Source organism: Anabrus simplex, chromosome 8, assembly GCF_040414725.1.
Source record: "Anabrus simplex isolate iqAnaSimp1 chromosome 8, ASM4041472v1, whole genome shotgun sequence".
Lineage (NCBI taxonomy): Eukaryota > Metazoa > Arthropoda > Insecta > Orthoptera > Tettigoniidae > Anabrus > Anabrus simplex.
Window position 1 is genome coordinate 86,652,680 of NC_090272.1, and position 19,888 is coordinate 86,672,567.

At 40.8% G+C, this 19,888-nt stretch overlaps 1 protein-coding gene across 8 annotated transcripts in view; it reads right to left on the reverse strand.

The window, feature by feature from the left end:
• LOC136878816 (phosphatidylcholine:ceramide cholinephosphotransferase 2) overlaps positions 1 to 19,888 on the reverse strand; it is a 724,489-nt gene that overhangs the window by 93,682 nt on the left and 610,919 nt on the right. Inside the window, exon 1 of one of the 8 annotated variants that reach the window (XM_067152314.2) lies at positions 3,950 to 4,167. The exons of the other annotated variants lie outside the window; for them this stretch is intronic. Within the exon in view, the coding sequence (XP_067008415.2) occupies positions 3,950 to 3,978 (29 nt within the window). The 5' untranslated portion in view covers positions 3,979 to 4,167. Of the gene's footprint in view, positions 1 to 3,949; positions 4,168 to 19,888 lie in introns of those variants that run through there. 8 annotated transcript variants of the gene reach the window in all.

Consider the following 19,888-nt stretch of genomic DNA (forward strand, 5'->3'; position numbering starts at 1 on the left):
TAACATATGTGAAAGAGATGCGTCACTCATTGCCAATATCCTACTGGAAGATTTACTCTGCAGACATTACTAAAGCAGGCTTTATGTTGGAAAAGTACGTTAGTGAAGCGAAGGAGATGACTAGTATTTCAACAACAGATGCTTTCTGCAGAGAAATTAGTAGTAGTAGTGCCGGCCCCGTGGTGTAGGGGTAGCGTGCCTGCCTCTTAGTCGGAGGCCCGGGGTTCGATTCCCGGCCAGGTCAGGGACCTGAGGGCTGGTTCGCGGTAAACTCAGCCTACGTGATTAGAATTGAGAAGCTATCTGACGGTGAGATAGCGGCCTCGGTCTAGAAAGCCAAGAATAACGCCCGAGAGGATTCATCGTACTGACCACACGACACCTCGTAATCTGCAGCCCTTCGAACTGGGCAGTGGTCGCTTGGTAGGCCAAGGCCCTTCAAGGGCTCTAGTGCCATGCGGGGAGTAGTAGTAGTAGTAGTAGTAGTAGTAGTAGTAGCAACAGCAGCAGCAGGCCTCCTGTCTGTCTCTGCACTGATTTGCGAAAACCTGGCTTAATAGCGGCTTTTCGGAATCAGACTCCTTGGCTGAATGGTCAGCATTGAGGACTTCAGTTCAGAGGGTCCCGGGTTCGATTCCTGGCCGAATGTGTAACTAGGAAACAACAGCACTACCACTTTGAACCATCCCTACAGCACCTCAGTACGTAAGAGTCACCGCAGACTGAACCGACGTTTACTGTTAGACCTTGAGACTTCAGATACGCGCATGCGCGACAGCCATGCTTACCCCTCGCACCTCTTACCCTGCATCCTCACGACTTCTCGTCAGACGACCAAAGTATTTTTTTCTTTTTTTTTTTCTAGTTGCTCTACGTCGCACCGACACAGATAGGTCTTATGGAGACGATGGGATAGGGAAGGCCTATGAGTTGGAAGGAAGCGGCCGTGGCCTTAATTAAGGTACAGCCCCAGCATTTACCTAGTGTGAAAATGGGAAACCACGGAAAACCATCTTCAGGGCTGCCGAGAGTGGGATTCGAAGCCACTATCTCCCAGATGCAAGCTCACAGCCGCGTGCCCCTGACCGCACGGCCAACTCCCCCGGTGTATAAAGTTTAGGTACTTAATATGCGCCACTCATTCAACGCTGTTTCAGTCTTGGATGACAACATTGGAGATTTTCTGTTTGCTGATTACCATGAAGGTTGATTTCTGAATGTTTATTTTAAACCCAAATTCCTTACTTTGGTGATGCTGTTCAAATAGAAATGTTCGAAATTGTCGGCAAGTATCACGTCGTCATCTGCACAACGGATGGCCTTAATTTGCTCCCCGTTGACCGTTATTCCTTTATCTCAACATCATTATGGGCGTTTCGAAAAAAGGCTTCAAAGTTTAAAAAGGACCGGAGGTAGGATATACATTTTTCTCGCACCTTTTTGTATTGTGACCTGCTTTTTGTTCGTTTTACTTGCTTTGCCTTAGTGGTAATAAACTGCACGTATATCGATATTTATTAAAAATGAAAATGAGGAACAACTCTTATTTATTTTGCTGTACCCACTTATTAATGAAAGCTAGGACGACTTATGGCTTCAGGATGAAATAGAACAAGCGCATGTTTGGACGCCAGAAAAACAGTATGTGCACTTCCGAGTTCCGAAGTTGTAAACTGAGACAAATTGAGAGATTTATTCAAACAACAAATTCAACAGGAACAGCTATCCCTGCCTGGCACGCAACGTTGGTTTTCTCAAGGTTGCATTAGCCGACAGTTTGGCGAAGATAGTCTAATAAAGGACGCTGCAATGGGTATCCTGAGGCGTTCCATACCCATCCTCAGGAACTACTTGTATGAACTGGGACAAGTGGTCATGAATAATTCAGTTTTATAATAATTGTGTAGGTTTATTTAATTCTAAAACGGTTTTATTTTATGTAGCAGTGGTTTTTTAGTATACTCTGTCCACCAGGCCAGACTCAGTACTTGGGAGAGTCTTGTAATTAATTAAATAATTAAATAAATAAATAATAAATTATGTGATGACTCGTTATTTTAAGAGATAAAATAATATATAATCAGCCAATTTAAATGGGAGAGAGATACCATTCCAATAGCAGAGAATGTCAAACTGTACAATAAACAACGCAAAATGGAGCTACAATAATAATAATAATAATAATAATAATAATAATAATAATAAACTACTAAAGATAGTTCACGGAGGCGGCGAAAGACCAGTACTTTCCTCCGTACTTCCTTCATGAACAAGTTTTCTAAATAGAGATTTTTGGCTTAAAAAACAGTCTTCTTTAGGCAGTCGGGGTGTTATTCCCAGTACAACACAGCATACGGTACGTTTATCTTATCGTTAGGGCTTGACCTCGTCAGTTTCCAGTAGTTTCTATCAAGCATGGCAAAAAACCCATACACTATACCACCACCATATGTTGTATGTGTGCATGCCTGTCACTATACTACCTGAAGCTCAACTATAAATTCTCATATGAATGTTTATAGATCAAGGTAATCTTCCTACACGAAAGTGATATTAAGTACTTTTTCGCAACAACCGGAACAGTTATCTTTCTGCAGTGGACGCAAAATAGTGCCGACGAACTTTGTTGTTGATTCGCTATGTGGACTTGCTGCCACTGGTGAAAAAAGGAGAGTCCTGCAATCTCGCAGGAAGCTTTAAACATATAGCTCCAATTCTCCGCAACTTGCTTGTAAACAAACGTTTTCGTGTTTGGCGTTCATTAAATCTAGTAACAAATATGATTTTATTCATCGAGGAACAAATTCGTGTCTGCCTATCAAAGTTGCGGCCAATAATAAAATTGTTACAAGAGAATCCGAAATATCACGCTGAACTATTAGTGTCAACGGAATTATTCATTTGAAGAACTGTTCTTTGAAACCGAGAGTGAGCTTTGGAGAGGCAGTATGTATATTTCTATGTCTTAAGTGCTTTCATATATACTGTTTCTATTATTCACAGATTTTTTTAAAATTTCAAATTAAAATGAATATTTTTCTTATAAATAATATTTTAAAAATACCCCAAAATGTATTGAAAAAATATATGTTAACTGCAATTTGGCTCGCATACCATATAACATTATTGTGTATTTTGCCTATGCTAAAGTATGTGTCAGGTAGACAGGTTTCCCCATGGTTTAGTTAACATTAATAGGTTTCACGAAAACAAAAAAGTTCGGAAACATTGGGTTAGAAATTAAATTTAAGGAAGAATGTTCTGTATTATTGTCTTGGTTCAGTTCCAATCAGCACCATGATGGTATACAACTGGATTTGACCTCGAACCACAGATATATTTTGGCAGCTATTCAACAATACAACATTCAAGTGTTATTCATATTCTGTAATGACCTCAGTCACATGGCCCATTTAAAACCTCAATGACGTCCTTTTGTTAGATGAGCAAATAGCAATACCTTCCTTCTTTAATGGACTTTTTGAAGTGCTTGTAACAGCTGAAACATATTAAATATATATTTACAGGTGAAAATTGGGACACTAGGTAGGACGGAATGTCATATTTTGGGATGGGAGTCAAATCCCTCATTCTAATACCAAAAAAATAATCAATATGGAGAAAATTTAAAGTCTCTAGAGTGATTTAGGTATTCAATCGTGAATTTTAAAGAAGGTACGAAAATGACACACCTCTTTACACGATTTTCAGTTCTCGGAGTTAGAAACCAATATTAAATACATATACAAACTGTACCACAAAAATAATCCCCCCTTCTCCCCGCAGTCTAATACCATCCCTGTACCCTAATGAACATATTTAATAGCATAATGACGGCGCCTACGAGTGAACTGGAGATAGCCGGTTTGTGTACCGTAACCTATATCGTAATGAAATATCTGCACATACAATTCGAAAACTGAGACACTGACAGAAGTAATCTACTTACCTTTTATACTTTGGTTCCTTTTCAAACATTTTAAATACACCATGAACAACTCGAGTCAGGATGATGTCACCGACAGTGTAAAAAACGAAAAACACTTCTTACAGATCTCTATTCGTCAGTCCCGGTCTACGTAAAATTCGCCACACTGGCGTGACAAGCACAGGCAGTAAGGTTGCAGTAATTGGTCTAAGAAAGTGGGGCCAGCCAACACACGGTCCTGCGCTTTCTACCGTACACTGACAAAGCTGGAGTATTAATAGGCGGCGGTGCGTTCGCACTTCGACCGACCCGGTGCCATCGGCAGCAACGCGAAGCTACAGGACTGGCATTGGTTCTGTTCCAAGAAACCACGTTCTTCCGTCAATATGTTCCAGAACAGGGAAAAGGCAAACGTCCTTTGTACTGTACTATTACAGTTGGAATTTCTACAGCTCGCGAAAAACCATCTCCGAAATCTTTCCCCGTCAGAGAAATTGTATCGTGGTCACTGAGAAATGATTACAATGAAACTGAACAGTATACATGAATACAGGTTGAATATTGTTAAACGGCGTAAGCATCAAGATCACAATCATCAGAACATTTTACCACAAAAATGCATGAATGGGGTAAATTCAGTGTTTTCTTGCTATGCCGCCTTCTCACAGAAAGTTCGCGCCGATGACTGAGTATCTTTTTCCTATTTTTCGTTTATCCTATTATGGTTGCCGTACAGTATCGTGGATGTCTAAGTATTGTCGAAGGTTTTGTATTTCTTCTCCACCCGCAACTACGTTTCCCTTCAATGATCAGTAGTATCAGGCTACAATAATAATAATAATAATAATAATAATATAATAATAATAATAATAATAATAATAATATCAGCAACCGTGGTACCGACCTTCTGAAGAGGTGCCATCTAGGTGACAGTGAGTGCGCCAATATGCCCAGATTTCTGACCGTGCTCAGCCGCAATTAAACCCGCTAATTTGGGATCACGAGTAGGACACACTATCACTAATCCACCGAGGTAACGAGGTTATGGTAAATGTACCGAGAAAAATATAAAATAAAATACGAACAGGACAGATGAGGGCAGTGTCCCGTATTCATCACGCCTGGCAAGTGACATACTAAAAACAAGACCATGAGTCCATAGTCAAGTGCAGTTTGCTTTCTAAGAGGTTCTAGGCTCGATCCAGTTCTGTAACTAATTTAAAATAAGCTTAAGGACCAATGGGATGCTTACCTAGTTGTACTTCCCCTTAAAATAATAATTACCAATAAGAGTCTGTATGCAACATTCATCCTAGTGACGATAACAGAGGTACTCGGATCGAAAACTCAAGACTTCTCGTCGAGTAAACTACCATTAAAGATTATGAGGACCTATGACCTAGATGTTGGGCCCCTTTAAACAACAGGCAACAAAGATGATGAGATTATTCGTGTTGATTCTACGTCCTCTATTGTAACTCCAAGGAAAACAACCATCATAGAGCAGCAGTCTGTTTGCAACTAGTTTTAGCAACAGAAAAACGCTCTGAAATACTGTATACACATTTACCAGTATTCACCGAGTGAACAAGAAATTAACATTGCAATTGTTTATGTTTTCAAACGAGATGACTTTACTTCATTTCCTATACAGTACTCTTCTTATAAAATAAAATATGTCGCGACGTAAAGCCCCTAGCAAAAAAAAAAAAAAAAAAAAAAAAAATGTCGTCTTGACTAGACTTTTAGGCATCTCGTATGGACTGAATGAAGCAGAGCAGTTTTAACATTCCAAACAAATTTTGGACGTTTTCAGAACAGAGAATATTCAAAGCTAACCGACGATACTATACTTACATTTGACCACACTCTTTAATTTGTTTGAAAATTTGTCAACTCGAACTAAACCAGAACATGCAATGTGCCGTGGAAATACGACCTGGCAGCCATTTCACAAAAATCACCTCAATGTTATTAAAACAATGAAATTGAGGGTCTTCTCCGGTTGGGACCAACTCTAAGCTTCTCTACAAGACAGATCTGCTACCGCAAGGTAAGCATCTATTCTTCACATCCCGAATGACACCGTCGCTACAATAATTTCGTACCAAGGCGGCTGTGACTCAAATCCAGCCAATTCAATTTTTTGAAACGAAAAGTAATGTCGGGTTCGATTTCCGGCAGGGTCGGGAAATGTAACCATCACTGGTTAATTTCGCTGGCACGGGGGCTGGGTGTATGCTTCGTCTTCATCATTTCATCCTCATCACGACGCGCAGGTCGCCTACGGGAGTCAAATGTGACTGTATCTACTCTAGTCGGATGGTAACGGTTATTTTTCAGATTTCTCAGGAAAGAAATATGACTTTTCCTCGGCATCCGAACCTTAGTAATGAATTCGGATGCCCTCCCCCACACACACACATATATCTGACATACTGCCAGTTTCTACGCAAATCTTGAGAGATGTCCTGATTTAATATACAAGCACGATGTCACAATGCTAACCTATAGTCTATGTATATGCAACAGAAGATAGAAAATAAGTCTACACAGATTAATTTAGGGAAATATAATCAAATGTAACGTTGAGCTTAGCCCGTTTTGCACAAAGCGATGAAATCAGATTCATAGATGGACCGTCGGGAACTTGACAATAGTGTATCTCCGCTACGCAGTCAAATCAGAATCAGACTTCCGTGCTGAAAATGATGAATAACCTCTCATCCGAAAGCAGAATCCTTTCTACAAATGGGATAAATAATATTTTCAGTTACCACGATCGCAATCGCTTCTACGGAGCGCACTTCGTTGCTAGGATCAGGAATGAGACCACTGGAAACACAGCGCCTTTCAGTCTGATTTGAAGGGTAGGGATAGGGATATCAGTCTTCCTGAAAATATTGCGTCGTAACTTCCATAGCGCACATACTGGCCTGGGTTGGCCGGTAAACATGTTTCCTTCGTCGGACGTGCGCTAATCGAGAACTGGAGGTAGGTCAATGTTTTCACCTATCAAGGATGGTCGCCTAAATGGTGCACCAGGTAGCTGAATCCATATATTATTATTATTATTATTATTATTATTATTACTTACCGAGCGGAGTGGCAGCGCTTGTTAACACGCTACGGCTACGGCTATTTTACTTCCAGGCAAATGCTGGGACAGGTCTTAATCCTACGCCACAGCCAATTCCTTTCACCTGCTTACTCAATTTCATTAATTTCATGTCCGTGTTTTCTCAGTGGTTTTTCACTTGGGTTTCAACCTAGTATCAGAATGGTGCCTAACACAAAACCCATGATAGCTTCCTATCAAACACAACAAACCCGTGCCACGTACAGCCCATTAACGGCCTTTCCTCACCAAAACGACTGTTGTTCGGCCAGATATCTTGAAAATTTCGGAGTGCAACGTGCCCGTCAGAGTGACGACATCGTCTGCCACACTGCATGGCTCTAGTGACCGGGAGTCATCTATCTGTCTAATCCAAGGCATCTCAGAGTGCATGCACCGGTGCATCGCGCTGCGCAAGGTGCAAACGACCATTTGGCTAGGTTGACCAGACTGCAGACCCCCACTCCTCGATTTTGAGCAATAGCGCTGTCCCTCTCTTTCCCTATGCCCGTCTCGCTCGCTCCGCCTGTCTCCCCCTTCCACACTTGCTCTGCAGCGCTCTATCACCCGAGCAGAGTTGAGCCTAGTCGCCCCAAGACAAAACGCTGGTGCGAACAGAGCCGAGTCGGACCTATTCACTGTGCACAGAACCTCTGCGCCTCGGTTTGCACCGGGTTTGGATGCGTGAGATTTTCGGAGTTTGAGAGGCCTTGGTCTAATCAGGCAGCTCCTCAGTTGGTCTCACACGGCTGAATGAACCCCACTCCAGCCCTCAATTCCGAATTGGCAGGGAATCGAACCCACGCTCTCTACCCGTTCGCCATGGAGCTGGCGCTTCCTTACCAATACTAGTCCCAGTTTTAAAACTGCACACATACCCACAGTTTTCGGACAGGCTTCATACTCAATAACCCTAAAGAAGGCCGCGGACTTCGACGTCGCAAGTGCCTTAGGCCCTACAATTTTCTTCTTCCTGTGGATGCTGACACGCTAGTACAGCCCCTGTAAGGCAGACCCTACGACATGGGCGCGCGGCGTCTGCCGAGCATAGCAAATTGCGTGTTATTTTTTATAGAATGGTAGAGGGTAGTGTGTGAGAGTTTAAGTGATGCTGGAGACAGCACAAACGTTCAATCGCAGAACCAAGGAAATTGGGCGTTTACGATTTAAAAAAAGTGTCGATCCGGCCGGGAATCGAACCCGTAGACTAAAGGTCAAGACTCCGACCGCTCAGCCATGGACCCGGACATACCCTTCCTCACATGAAAAACAACTATCTCGTTCGCTCGAATAATCATATGTGGCACCATTCCTTCCTGACTGATTTCATTAGCATATTACATCAGCTACGGTAGTAATTATAACTGGTAGGCCTTGAGTTTGCGCGAAAGGTTAGAAAAGTTGTAGCAGTAAATAAAGTTAAGTATTTCCACGTGACGAGAGTACATTGGGAGAAATCTAACCAAGGTCTATTAAAAAAAAAAACCTAATGAGTTTCCAGTTGTTGCTTGTTGTTAAAAGGGGCCTAACACCTAGGTCATCCACCACAGAGTTTCCAATTGTGATCTACAGCTTTTCAGAAAGCAAATTAGCAAAATGACTGATAATGGGAAGGTAAGGGAACAATGTCAAGAAGGAAATCGTACTGAACGTATAAAGAGAAAGTTAATAGTTCGAACCTCACCGTCGGCTGTCTTGAGAAGTGTCATTTTCCCTGCACTTTTTAGCGCGGAAAAAAGTAAAATTCCTCATGGTATGGAATGCAAGTATATACAGTTGATGCGACTCAGCCATCTTCCATGGAAGAAGCACAAGTAGAGCAAGAGCACGTTGGTTCAACCTAAGTTAATAAGTTTCAAACCAATAAAAGGCACTATGTTAACGAATGGAAGATTCTATGGAAACCCAGTTTACTCACCGAGGTTTAGAGGTGGCAGTTTAAGGGACCGGACAATTAAATTAAAAATTCTTGTAACATAACTGAAAAATGACAGGATCAGAGGAAAAGAAGGAATGGGCTATGAAAGGAGAGGTCACCTGAAGCGAACACTGTCAGCGAAGGAAAAGAACAAGAGATGGCCAATGAAGGTCCGACAGGAAAGGTGACAACAGGACCCTTAAGAGTATGTACGAAATGACCGATTCGGCTGGGATACCGTGACTGCCGAGTCTCGGAAAGCGAGAAGAAAACAGAGAATGCAGGTTGAATACTGAGGGCACAACAATATATATTAAATAATGTATGGTTAAATATAGTTTATTAGGATACGTTATACTCCAGATAACTAAAGACTGATTGTAGGTAAATTACAGAACCAATGCGGCGATTTCTCTCGTACACTATAGATGGATGCGATCTGCAACTACTTGTAATTACTAATGTAATTCATTGCTTCTGCAAGGTTGTTTTAGGGCACGAGAAACAATTTATACAATACTAACTGATGTACCCGTGCTTCGCTACGGAATTCTACATTGTATACAGAACTGCAGGTTAGGTAGAGTACACGATGTGAGCAAGACTGTTAACGTTACCCTGGAAACGCGACGGATAAATCACCAAACGTCTTTTCTCATATGAAGACTGCGTTAGGGAATTTTCAATGTAATGGTAGGCCCATCAATCCCAATCAGGATGGGGAATTGCATTATAATGGCAAACACTCACTCTCCACTTGCCTTTTTACATCCTCAGAAAGATTGTCTTAGTTGTTTTCCCAGCTGAAATAAACTTAGGTCATTACAATGACGTTAGTAGGAATGGCGCGAGTAAAAGCAATTATTTCACATGAAATACTCGGTCAAATGAAAAACTACACATTTTTTTCACTTTTTTTTGCTAGGGGCTTTACGTCGCACTGACACAGATAGGTCTTATGGCGACGATGAGATAGGAAAGGCCTAGGAGTTGGAAGGAAGCGACCGTGGCCTTAATTAAGGTACAGCCCCAGCATTTGCCAGGTGTGAAAATGGGAAACCACGGAAAACCATTTTCAGGGCTGCCGATAGTGGGATTCGAACCTACTATCTCCCGAATGCAAGCTCACAGCCGCGCGCCTCTACGCGCACGGCCAACTCGCCCGGTTTTTTTTTGTTTTTTTTTAACGAACAGTACTACGCTGCCGATCTAACAGTCCAAAGTTCCAGAGCTGGAATGACCAGGCCGCAGACAGCCGTGATCTGTGAACACACTTAGTCTTTCTTCGTAGGGGGTTCGAATAGTGGAGAGTCCCAGGGCAGAAACTATGCCCTTTTACTAATCTGTTTCCTAGGAGTTCCCGATGAATCGGAACATCTCAATTCACTATACTGGCGGCGGAAAAAGCTATCTGACTTGAAGACAATTTTTTCCTTCAAGCCAGAGGAGAAACCCCCTCTTCACTACTAATTTTGAATAAAATGAATGTAAAATTTAATAAAAGTTAAGAGGAAGAAGCTCTTTTTAAGAAACGGCCCTTTTCAGGGTTGAAATTTGAGTTATTTAGGGAATTGTGGTGCTATAATTTGGAATATGCCTAAATTGTAATTCTAGACCAGGTCATACTACTACTACTACTACTACTATTTTGGTATTTGTTTTACGTCGCACCGACACAGATAGGTCTTATGGCGACGATGGTATAGGAAAGGCCTAGGAATTGGAAGGAAGCGGCCGTGGCCTTAATTAAGGTACATCCCCGACATTTGCCTGGTGTGAAAATGGGAAACCACGGAAAACCATCTTCAGGGCTGCAGACAGTGGGACTCGAACCCACTATCTCCCGATTACTGGATACCGGCCGCACTTAAGCGACTGCAGCTTTCGAGCTCGGTGTCTACTACTACTACTACTACTACTACTACTACTACTACTACTATTATATGAGCCTCTGCCTTAAGAGTGCACACTGCTCATTCAAAACAGCGCGTCAGAGTAGGGATCGAATAACTGGAACACTATGATGAACCAGTGAGTTACGTACCAGCAGTACGGTATCAGAAAATGTATGAAGCAGGCGAATGACATGCTAAAGAAGAAAGTTTTCTAACTCCCCAGCTATTTCCCGCCAATATTCAGTCATGCAGTTAAACACGGTACGCAGCAGTAATCCCATCTATCGGAGTTGAGCGGCAGCATAAGAGACAAAGAACATCACCACAAACAATGGTCAATATAATGTTATTGTTGATCAATGTTATGCACTTTCAATATTGTAGGCCTTCACATTTAGTTTTATTCCGACTCTGAAATACCACTCTTATAATAGTCGGTACGGTAAAATTGAATAAAACATAAATGGCCAGAAATGGTATTCTCTATAACTTTTGTTATGTAACTTTTCGATAGGACCGATAACACAGGCATTTAAAAATTAAATTTTAGGCGCCTTCCCCTAAACTACAATTCCATACAGGCCAAATAAAATTGTTTATAACTTACACTGTAGTTTCTTATTTCCCGACTCTATATACCGACTTTCATTAAATTATGTTAACCCATTTTTTCGTGGCTCGGTTTTGATATGGACTTGGCAACAAAAATACAAATTCATGAATATCTGTGTTATCAAAGCCGGTACGCACACAATGTAAGATATAAATGATCGAAAACTTAATTCTATATAACTTTAGTTATGTAGTATTTATTGATAGGACCACTAATAATATAAACATTTGAGAATTCAATTTTAGACCTTCCCCTAAACTACCATTTCACTCAGCGTTGAGAACATGTTCCTGAGTCGCTGACTAAATTTATAAACATATTATATAAATCTGCATTTAACTTGAAAAATCTGAATATCTGCATTTAAAATGGAAATTATGAAAATTTATATTCATTAAATAAAATACACACTCGTCGGACCTTGTACTCACACTTACTTGTTACCTGCTTACTTACACATACGTTATTTGAAGGGCGCCAGCTGCCACTCAGTGCAGCAATAATACAATGAGACTCTTGACTATCTCTAGGGTGTGGGGTAATAAGCTTACTTTTGACAACATACCATATAAGTTCTGGGAAAAGGAGATTGGCGTTCGGTTTCCCCATTAATTTTGAGGTTAAGATATTTTACTTTCATTGAAATAAAACTATGAATTCGTTTGATAGAACAATATATATTCTCTTTAAATAATATATCAAAAAATAGTGTCTTGTTGCGATAAAACAGATGAGAATATGAAATTATGACATTGCAACTGAAAGAAACTAGGCATGAATTTGAATTCTTCTTGACCGGACATTTAACAATTTATACGAAGTATTTCCCTCACCGATTCACTTGACTGTACCTTCAACACTTTTAGTGTAATTACGACGTATTCCTTTGATCTGGTGTTTACTGTAGATGTGTCACGCCTAACTTGGTGATACATCCTTCTCCATATCATCTGACTTCTTTGTAAGTCAATATGGTATTACCTCTTGGCAGGTCCAGGGTTGCCCTCTCTGACTCCATGGTAAGCCCTTGCGTCCATGTCTTCCACTAAGTGACGGACCAACTTTTGGCCTCACTCTCTCAATGACCAAAGATTAATGGCTCACTGAGTCTTCTCCATCTCTCGTTCACACTCGTTGACTGACCGACTGAGGCCTCTTCATCTAGTAGACTACTTCACTGTTCAGCTTCCGTTTAACTAATGACTTATGACCGACTGAGGCCTCTCCTTCCGGTAGACTCCCGGCTATAAGGCGCTGGTCCTCGTATTTATAACCACTGGTTGACACACCTACGCAATCTCCAGAAATAACAATGACATACTCCCACAACGCGGCAAATATTACACACAGTTGTGAAACCGCCGCCGGCTCGTTGGGTTTCTCAAAGAAAGTGAGCGCAGTGCTAACTACATACGATGACGTAGCCATGGCGTGGCAATGACTTGGCAGAAACGCCACCAATCTTGCACAATGTACCAACGTCACATCCAATCTCTGATATATACAACAATTCTCACTGTACAGGTATTGAGTGTTATTCTACACATACGTATATATGCATACATCTAAGTACAATCTTGCAAGCAACAGGCATTGCAAAATCTAATTGAATAAGACTGATAATTACAATAATAGTAACAATATCACAGATAACATAATAATACTGACATAATAATAATAATAATAATAATAATAATAATAATAATAAAGATAAAAATAATAAAAATACAGATATCATCTTGTAACGGGATTTGAACCGTTACAGCGTGAGTAAAATTATTTATAGCCTAGATTGTAGTGGCTCATCCCCCGACTTCACATACCGATTTTCATTAAATTCTCTTCAGTCGTTTTCTCGTGATGCACGTACATACATACATACATACATACATAAATTACGGAAAAGTAAAAAACTGCATTTCCTTGTTACTATCGACATGACCGATACAGAAATACCATTCTTTTCAAATTCTGAGCAATGTACAGACAAAACTCTTATTTTTTATATATATATATATATATATATGGCTCAGTACCAATATTTAGCTTTCAGTGTTCAAAACGGGCAAACGGTCTATTACTATTTCAGAAACACCCATCCTAAGACGGAACTATACCTGGTTACTAACGAGGACTGTAAAGAATAGGGATTTTTAAGGAAATAATAGGAGGAAAATAAGGGTTTTGCATTTTCCCATTACTTGTCAACGTATTTTTATTCTTTTGCAAGTGGCGTAACGTCGCATTAACTCAGGTTTTCGGCAACGATGGGACAGGGAAGGGAATGAGCTGGGAAGGAAGAGGTCGTAGCCTTAAAGTACAGCTCGAGCGTTATTTTCCTGGTGTGAAAATGAGAAACATAGAAAACTCTGTCCAGGGTTACCAATGGTGGAATTCGAACCCACCACTTCCCGAATGCAAGCTTACAGCTACTCTGCGCTTACCACGCAGCCAATTCGCTTGGTCCATGTAAACAAATAAACCTACTAAAACCCATTCGAGACTTTCACAGAAATGTATTCTGTGTAAATGGAGCTAAACTGCATACTAAACCATAAATGAACTCGCATACATATGCAATAAATATAGTGTGCCACCGAAGAGATCTCACTAATCTATAAATGGTACTACAGTCAGTGGCGGCCGGTCAATACGTGCTACCGGGCTCCAGCACGTAGCTTGGAACTGTAAGGAATATTATTTATGTACAGTACAATTATCCTGGTGCCTTTTCGTTGTTTTGAGTACGATATGAATTTGTGTTTTGTGCAAATCAGGACGAGATCTGTCGAACACCTAGCGCCGTTCTCCCGGGGAACAAGGCTCGTGCTCATGTGAAGTGAGCCCTTGCCTGTAGCCTGAAGGAAGCAATACGCAGGCGCAGCCAAGCTTGCAACACTCCCCCTAGCCGGCGGAGTATACCGTAAACCGGGATCAACTTTCACTGATCCCGTTTATAGTTACTTCCTCTCCCGCAAGGGGGTAGAATTACTCGATGTCTCCTGCTACCCGGAGCGCAGTGAGAGATCCAGTCGGCCGTGCTTATGTTGAACGTAGTAAGCGAATCTGCCACTAGAGAGTAGCATCGTCTGGGTTCGAAAGTAAAGCGTAAGTGGAGGCAATCTATCTCACACATGCTTATTAAAATATCCATCTTCCTTTTGTGTCAAAAATAAGGAATTCGTAGGTGAGTCAAAGAATCTTTGACTGACCCTAAAGGTTATCCCGCATTACAATGTAATTTACTCTGGTGAAATGAAATAGCGTATGGCTTTTAGTGCCGGAAGTATCCGAGGACATGTTCGACTCGCCAGATGCAGATCTTTTGATTTGACTCCCGTAGGCGACCTGCGAGTCGTGATGAGGATGAAATGATGATGACGACAACACGTACACCCAATGATGGTTAAAATTCCAGACCCTGCCGGGAATCGAACCAGGGATCCCTGTGACCAAAGGCCAGCGCGCTAACCATTTAGCCATGGAGCCGGACATTTACTCTGGTAATAGGGGAGGTCTCAATGAATCAGTTGGCAGCTCTTTCAGTTGCTTCGTGCGGTTTTTAATCTCGCAGTTATATTACTGGTGCGTGTTTTTTCTGTCATTGTGTTAGTGCTAAAGTTTATACGAAGATTTATCAAATTATTTATTAACTGCAGTGTATATAAAGTGAAATTAAATTAGTGTTCTTAGTGGGGATCTATATTCCCACGATTCCATTTGCACTGATGTAAGTTGCGCCATTAGGTTAGTAAAAACAATATTTCTCGAATGAATTATTTATCTCGTAGACAGTTGTCGAAGAATTCATCTGCTTCCAAATTAATGTTGTTTTTGTTTGTTCTGAGTTATAAATTGTGAGAAAAGAAGTAGTAGTAGTAGTAGTAGTAGTAGTAGTAGTAGTAGTAGTACCAAGTTTGAAGTATGCGTTGTTCATCATGGCAATATGCAGATTTAAAACAGCGTATTTAGCTTGTTTTTTGTAGCACGTAGGACGATTTTTTCACGAGCCGCCACTGACTACAGTGTATGATTTGGAGCTTCAGATGGCTTCATAATCGACTTTTATGATCTTGTTGGAAGTTGAAAGCGTGTGTGAACAACACTTCAAATGGTATTTAGTAACAAAGATATTATACTGATAAAAAGAAAAGTAGATCTTGAATCCGAATGCAAACCAGTGTGGGTGACATTTACGGTCTTCTCGCTCTATTATATTGTTAATTTCAAACAAGCACTTGGAACTACAACAGTTCTCATCAAAAATAAAGTTGCCAACAGACCCAATTATTTAAAAACTGTAGCTCTGGACAGATTCTCCTGTTTTGTTTTTTTCTTTCTCTATTCAGTTAATAATTCTACGGACATATTAGCAATGCTTGGACGAGGCCTACCTTCACAAATAAATAAAGCAAAATAATAATTTGGGGGAGGAGTAGAATATCAGCAAAGGGTAATATTCAGTATATATCAAACAAGTTAGCCAAAAACAAGGACGCTTTCGTAATGCTACACATTAACTCAACAGTAATCTGACGCGCGCAAACATTCCGAGCAAATTCTCAAGGACCTCCACTTGGATATTAAAATGAAGGTAATTCGACACCTGAGGGCCATATTTCATAAAATTACCACTCGCAATTATATGTCCAACACGGTCGTGTCCACAGGTTCGCATTAACTATACTTCTATACTAATATAATAAAGAGAAGCTGTGAGTTTGTGCATATATAACGGGTAATTTCAGAAATTACAGGACCGATTTTGACATTTCTTTCACAATTTGAAAGAAAATATTCCGGGCAACATCCCGTAGGTTATGTGTCATCCCGGAATATCAAAGGGTTCCCGTGAGGACAATAATTTGGGCCTTTTGGCACATTAGCAAAGTGCTGTGTCGCTATTTACAGGAAATTCGGTTTAGACCTAAATATTCTCACCTCGTGGACAAAGCTAATATGCCGAGATATTCTTATGGCTGGTTATTGGATCCATATTTCCATACTTATACTGAATGAAGTCAGAAGTCTTCATTAAAGTTACAAGGTGTGTCACCGCCGTCTCGATCCTCCTATACTGCCTGCTCTATGCCACTAGTTTAACACAGGCTGGCGCGACTACCAATATTTCTTCAAATCGCCGTAAGAGTGCAGCAGTAGACGCACAATCTCTCCGCGGTAAATACAAGTGCTGCATAGTGTTATTGATGCTTGGGTGTGAAAAGCTGAGCTATTTCGTACAAATAGTAAACATAGCTGTTGTCTTCTGTTATTGCATGTGATAACGTTGTGTAGGACTGTGAAATGAATCAATCGTGCTATGCGTATAGATGTCTTAAAGGTACTTGTTCTATTCCGTTTGTGCAAGTTAACCCACATGTTTGTGCAGAACAGAGCCTTTATTAATTAATCGTGTTATGCTGAAGGATATTTTCAGAAATGGTCAATTGTTGTGTGCCATTTTGCAAATCTCGGCAAGGTGGTTCGCAGCCAAAAGAGATAAGATTCCACGAAATACCGTCTGGAAAAGAACTAAGAGAAAAGTGGTTGTCTGCTATATGTAGGCAAGGTCCCAAGAAGGGAAGTAGGTGGTTGCCCTCAGATTACTCTCGTGTGTTCAGCCTTCATTTTCGTAACACGGACTATAAGGAAAACGCAAAATTGAAGATTTTAAAGCCAGGCGCCGTACCAAGTATTTACCCTCAATATCCGAGTTATCTACAGTCGCGGCAGGTGAAGCCTCGTAAAGAACGTGCAACCTGTGCAACAAGCAACGATGCGATCGTCCATGATGATGACATTGGTAAGCATTTTTCGCATTATACAGTTTTAGAAATAGCTTCAAATAGTCATGAGTCTCTTACTTTGAAATTAAAAAAAATACAATTAAGCCTTCTACTTCTTTCCCCAGGTGGCAGTATTGATGAACACCAGGCGGCTAGTCAGTGCTATCAGGGTCAAGTCGATGAACTTCGAAATCGAAGGGAAATTGGAATTCAAGTGGATATCCTCAATGAAAACAGTTCAACTAATCGTAGCGGACCAATTAATAAGCTTCGGTGTCAAATATTTAGACTTCAAAGGCAGATGGCAAAAATGAGAAATGAACTGAAAACTTTGCACGAGAGACTAAATGAAAATCCTGAACTTGACAAAATCGCTGCTATTAAAAAAGCCGCTAATGAAAGAAATCAAAAGGCCGTTTATTTGATTGATCAGATAAATAATTTTGGGAAGAGTAAACCAGAATGGTCGGAGCTGAGTATTCGGTATTGCGTGGCATGGAGATTAGTGTCTCCTAAAGGATACGAGCATCCAAGGCTTTCAAAATTATTGTCAGCCCCTTCGCGCAGCACGTTAGATAGGTACATAGGAAACGTGGAATGCGATGTCGGTATACCTCCTTTAATAAAGACTAGGCTTAGAACCGAAGCTGAAAACCTACAACCAATGGAGAAGCTTGTCTCTATTGTGGCTGATGAAATGGCTCTTAGAGAAAGACTACAGTATGACAGAACTAGTGATAAATTCTATGGAGTGGTAAATGCAGAGGGGGTATATGATCAGTGCATAGGTAAATGTCCCACATTAGCCAATAAGTTGCTCTGTTTAGTCGTGAACGGTCTCTCAAAAAAGTTCACTATCCCCGCTGCCTACTTTCTAGTGAGAAATTTACAATGGCCCGAACTGTACACTTTATTTAAGAAGGTGATTAAAGCCGTAGAGGATAGTGGATTCCTTGTGATTAGAATTGTGACGGACAATCACAAAACAAACGTCTCCATGTTTAGACATTTTGGAAATGGTGATCTGAAAAGTAGCGTGACGCATCCTTTTGATAACGAACGTCAACTTTTTCTGAGTTTCGATTATTGTCATTTGATTAAGAATATCAGGTCGCAGTTTTTAGATAGAGAGATGACTGACGGAGATGGAATAATCTCAGTGGTGTATCTGAATGAAATATATAAGATGCAAAGAAACTTAACAGTGAAGCCTGTGCGCTACTTAACAAGGAAACACATCGAACCAAGCACGTTCGAGAAAATGAATGTTTTATACGCCGTACAAGTTTTTTCTCCTGCCGTGACGGCCACAATTGAATTCATGAAGAATAACCATATCCGTTTCGTTACAAATGTCGATTTTTCGAAAGCGGGTCCAACTATTAATTTCATGAAGATAATGTATAAATTCTTCACTTTACATGATGTAAGTGACAGGACCCAAGGCTTGAGGCAAAACAATCCAGATTGTATGGAGTTTTATTCTGCAGCCGATGAACGGCTAGCGTGGTTACAGCAAGATTTCGTTAATTACATCAAAACCCTTCAGACTGAATCGAAACGGGCTAAGATGAAAGGATTTACTAAGGAGACAGCTGAAGCACTCCTTTTTACTGTAACCTCTACTGTTGACTGTACAGTTCACCTTCTTCAGAATGGATTTTTCTACGTCCTCACGAGAAGATTTTCTGGAGATCCCGTCGAAGCTCTTTTCAGCTGTGTAAGAATGGGGGGAGGAAGCAATGACATTACCGATGCAAGAACAGCAGCATGTGCTATCAAACGGATTGTGAAGTCTGGACTCATGCTTCATTCCAAAGTTGCCAATGTAAGTGACGTTCATGAATTTTGCAGCGAAATCTTACCAACTGAAAGTGTGAATACCTACTCCACTGAGAGGGAAAGTGACGAAATTATTCTCCCAGATCACGTCTTGATTCTTTTGGACAACCTCAAATATCCAAACGATAATGTTCCAATCAATCTAGAAACAGTTTCTCAAGCTCTAGTTTGCGGGTACTTGGTTCGTGTTGTTGAAGAGAAGATGGAGTGTGACATTTGCGTCAGCAACATCTCACTGCCTAGAGCTTCGACACCACTATTGGAACTGATTATGGGTCAGGACAGAGGGGGGCTTCGATACCCAAAACCTTGTTTTGTTTCCCTAATTAAGCACCTGCAGGAATTTGTTGAAGCTGCTGTGCCCTACTGTCGGAAGTCCTCCAAACTTACGAGTGTAATACGAGGACTTGCTACTTCTTCCCTTTCAGAATGTGCTGTCTTAAAGTATGACGTCAAAGAACATCAAAAAACTGTTAGTGAAATTATCTTATTGAAATTTGTAAGACCTCTATTAACTGATATTGCGTTGGGAAGAACTCAAAAAGTTCGCCGTCCGGTATATCACTCCAAGCCTTCCTCCAGGAAAATTTTTAAATTGTGAGGTGAAGGGGTCTACTACTGCTAAACTACTGCTTCATACAGGTAATAGACCCCATTACTAATGCAATTTACGAGCTTTTATGAACGTATGACTGTATTGCATCGGGTTCTGTAGACTGTCATCATAACAGTTAGTTAAGAACATTGTGCGTCTTTGTCTGCCATCTAGCGGAGAAAATTTGCCGCGG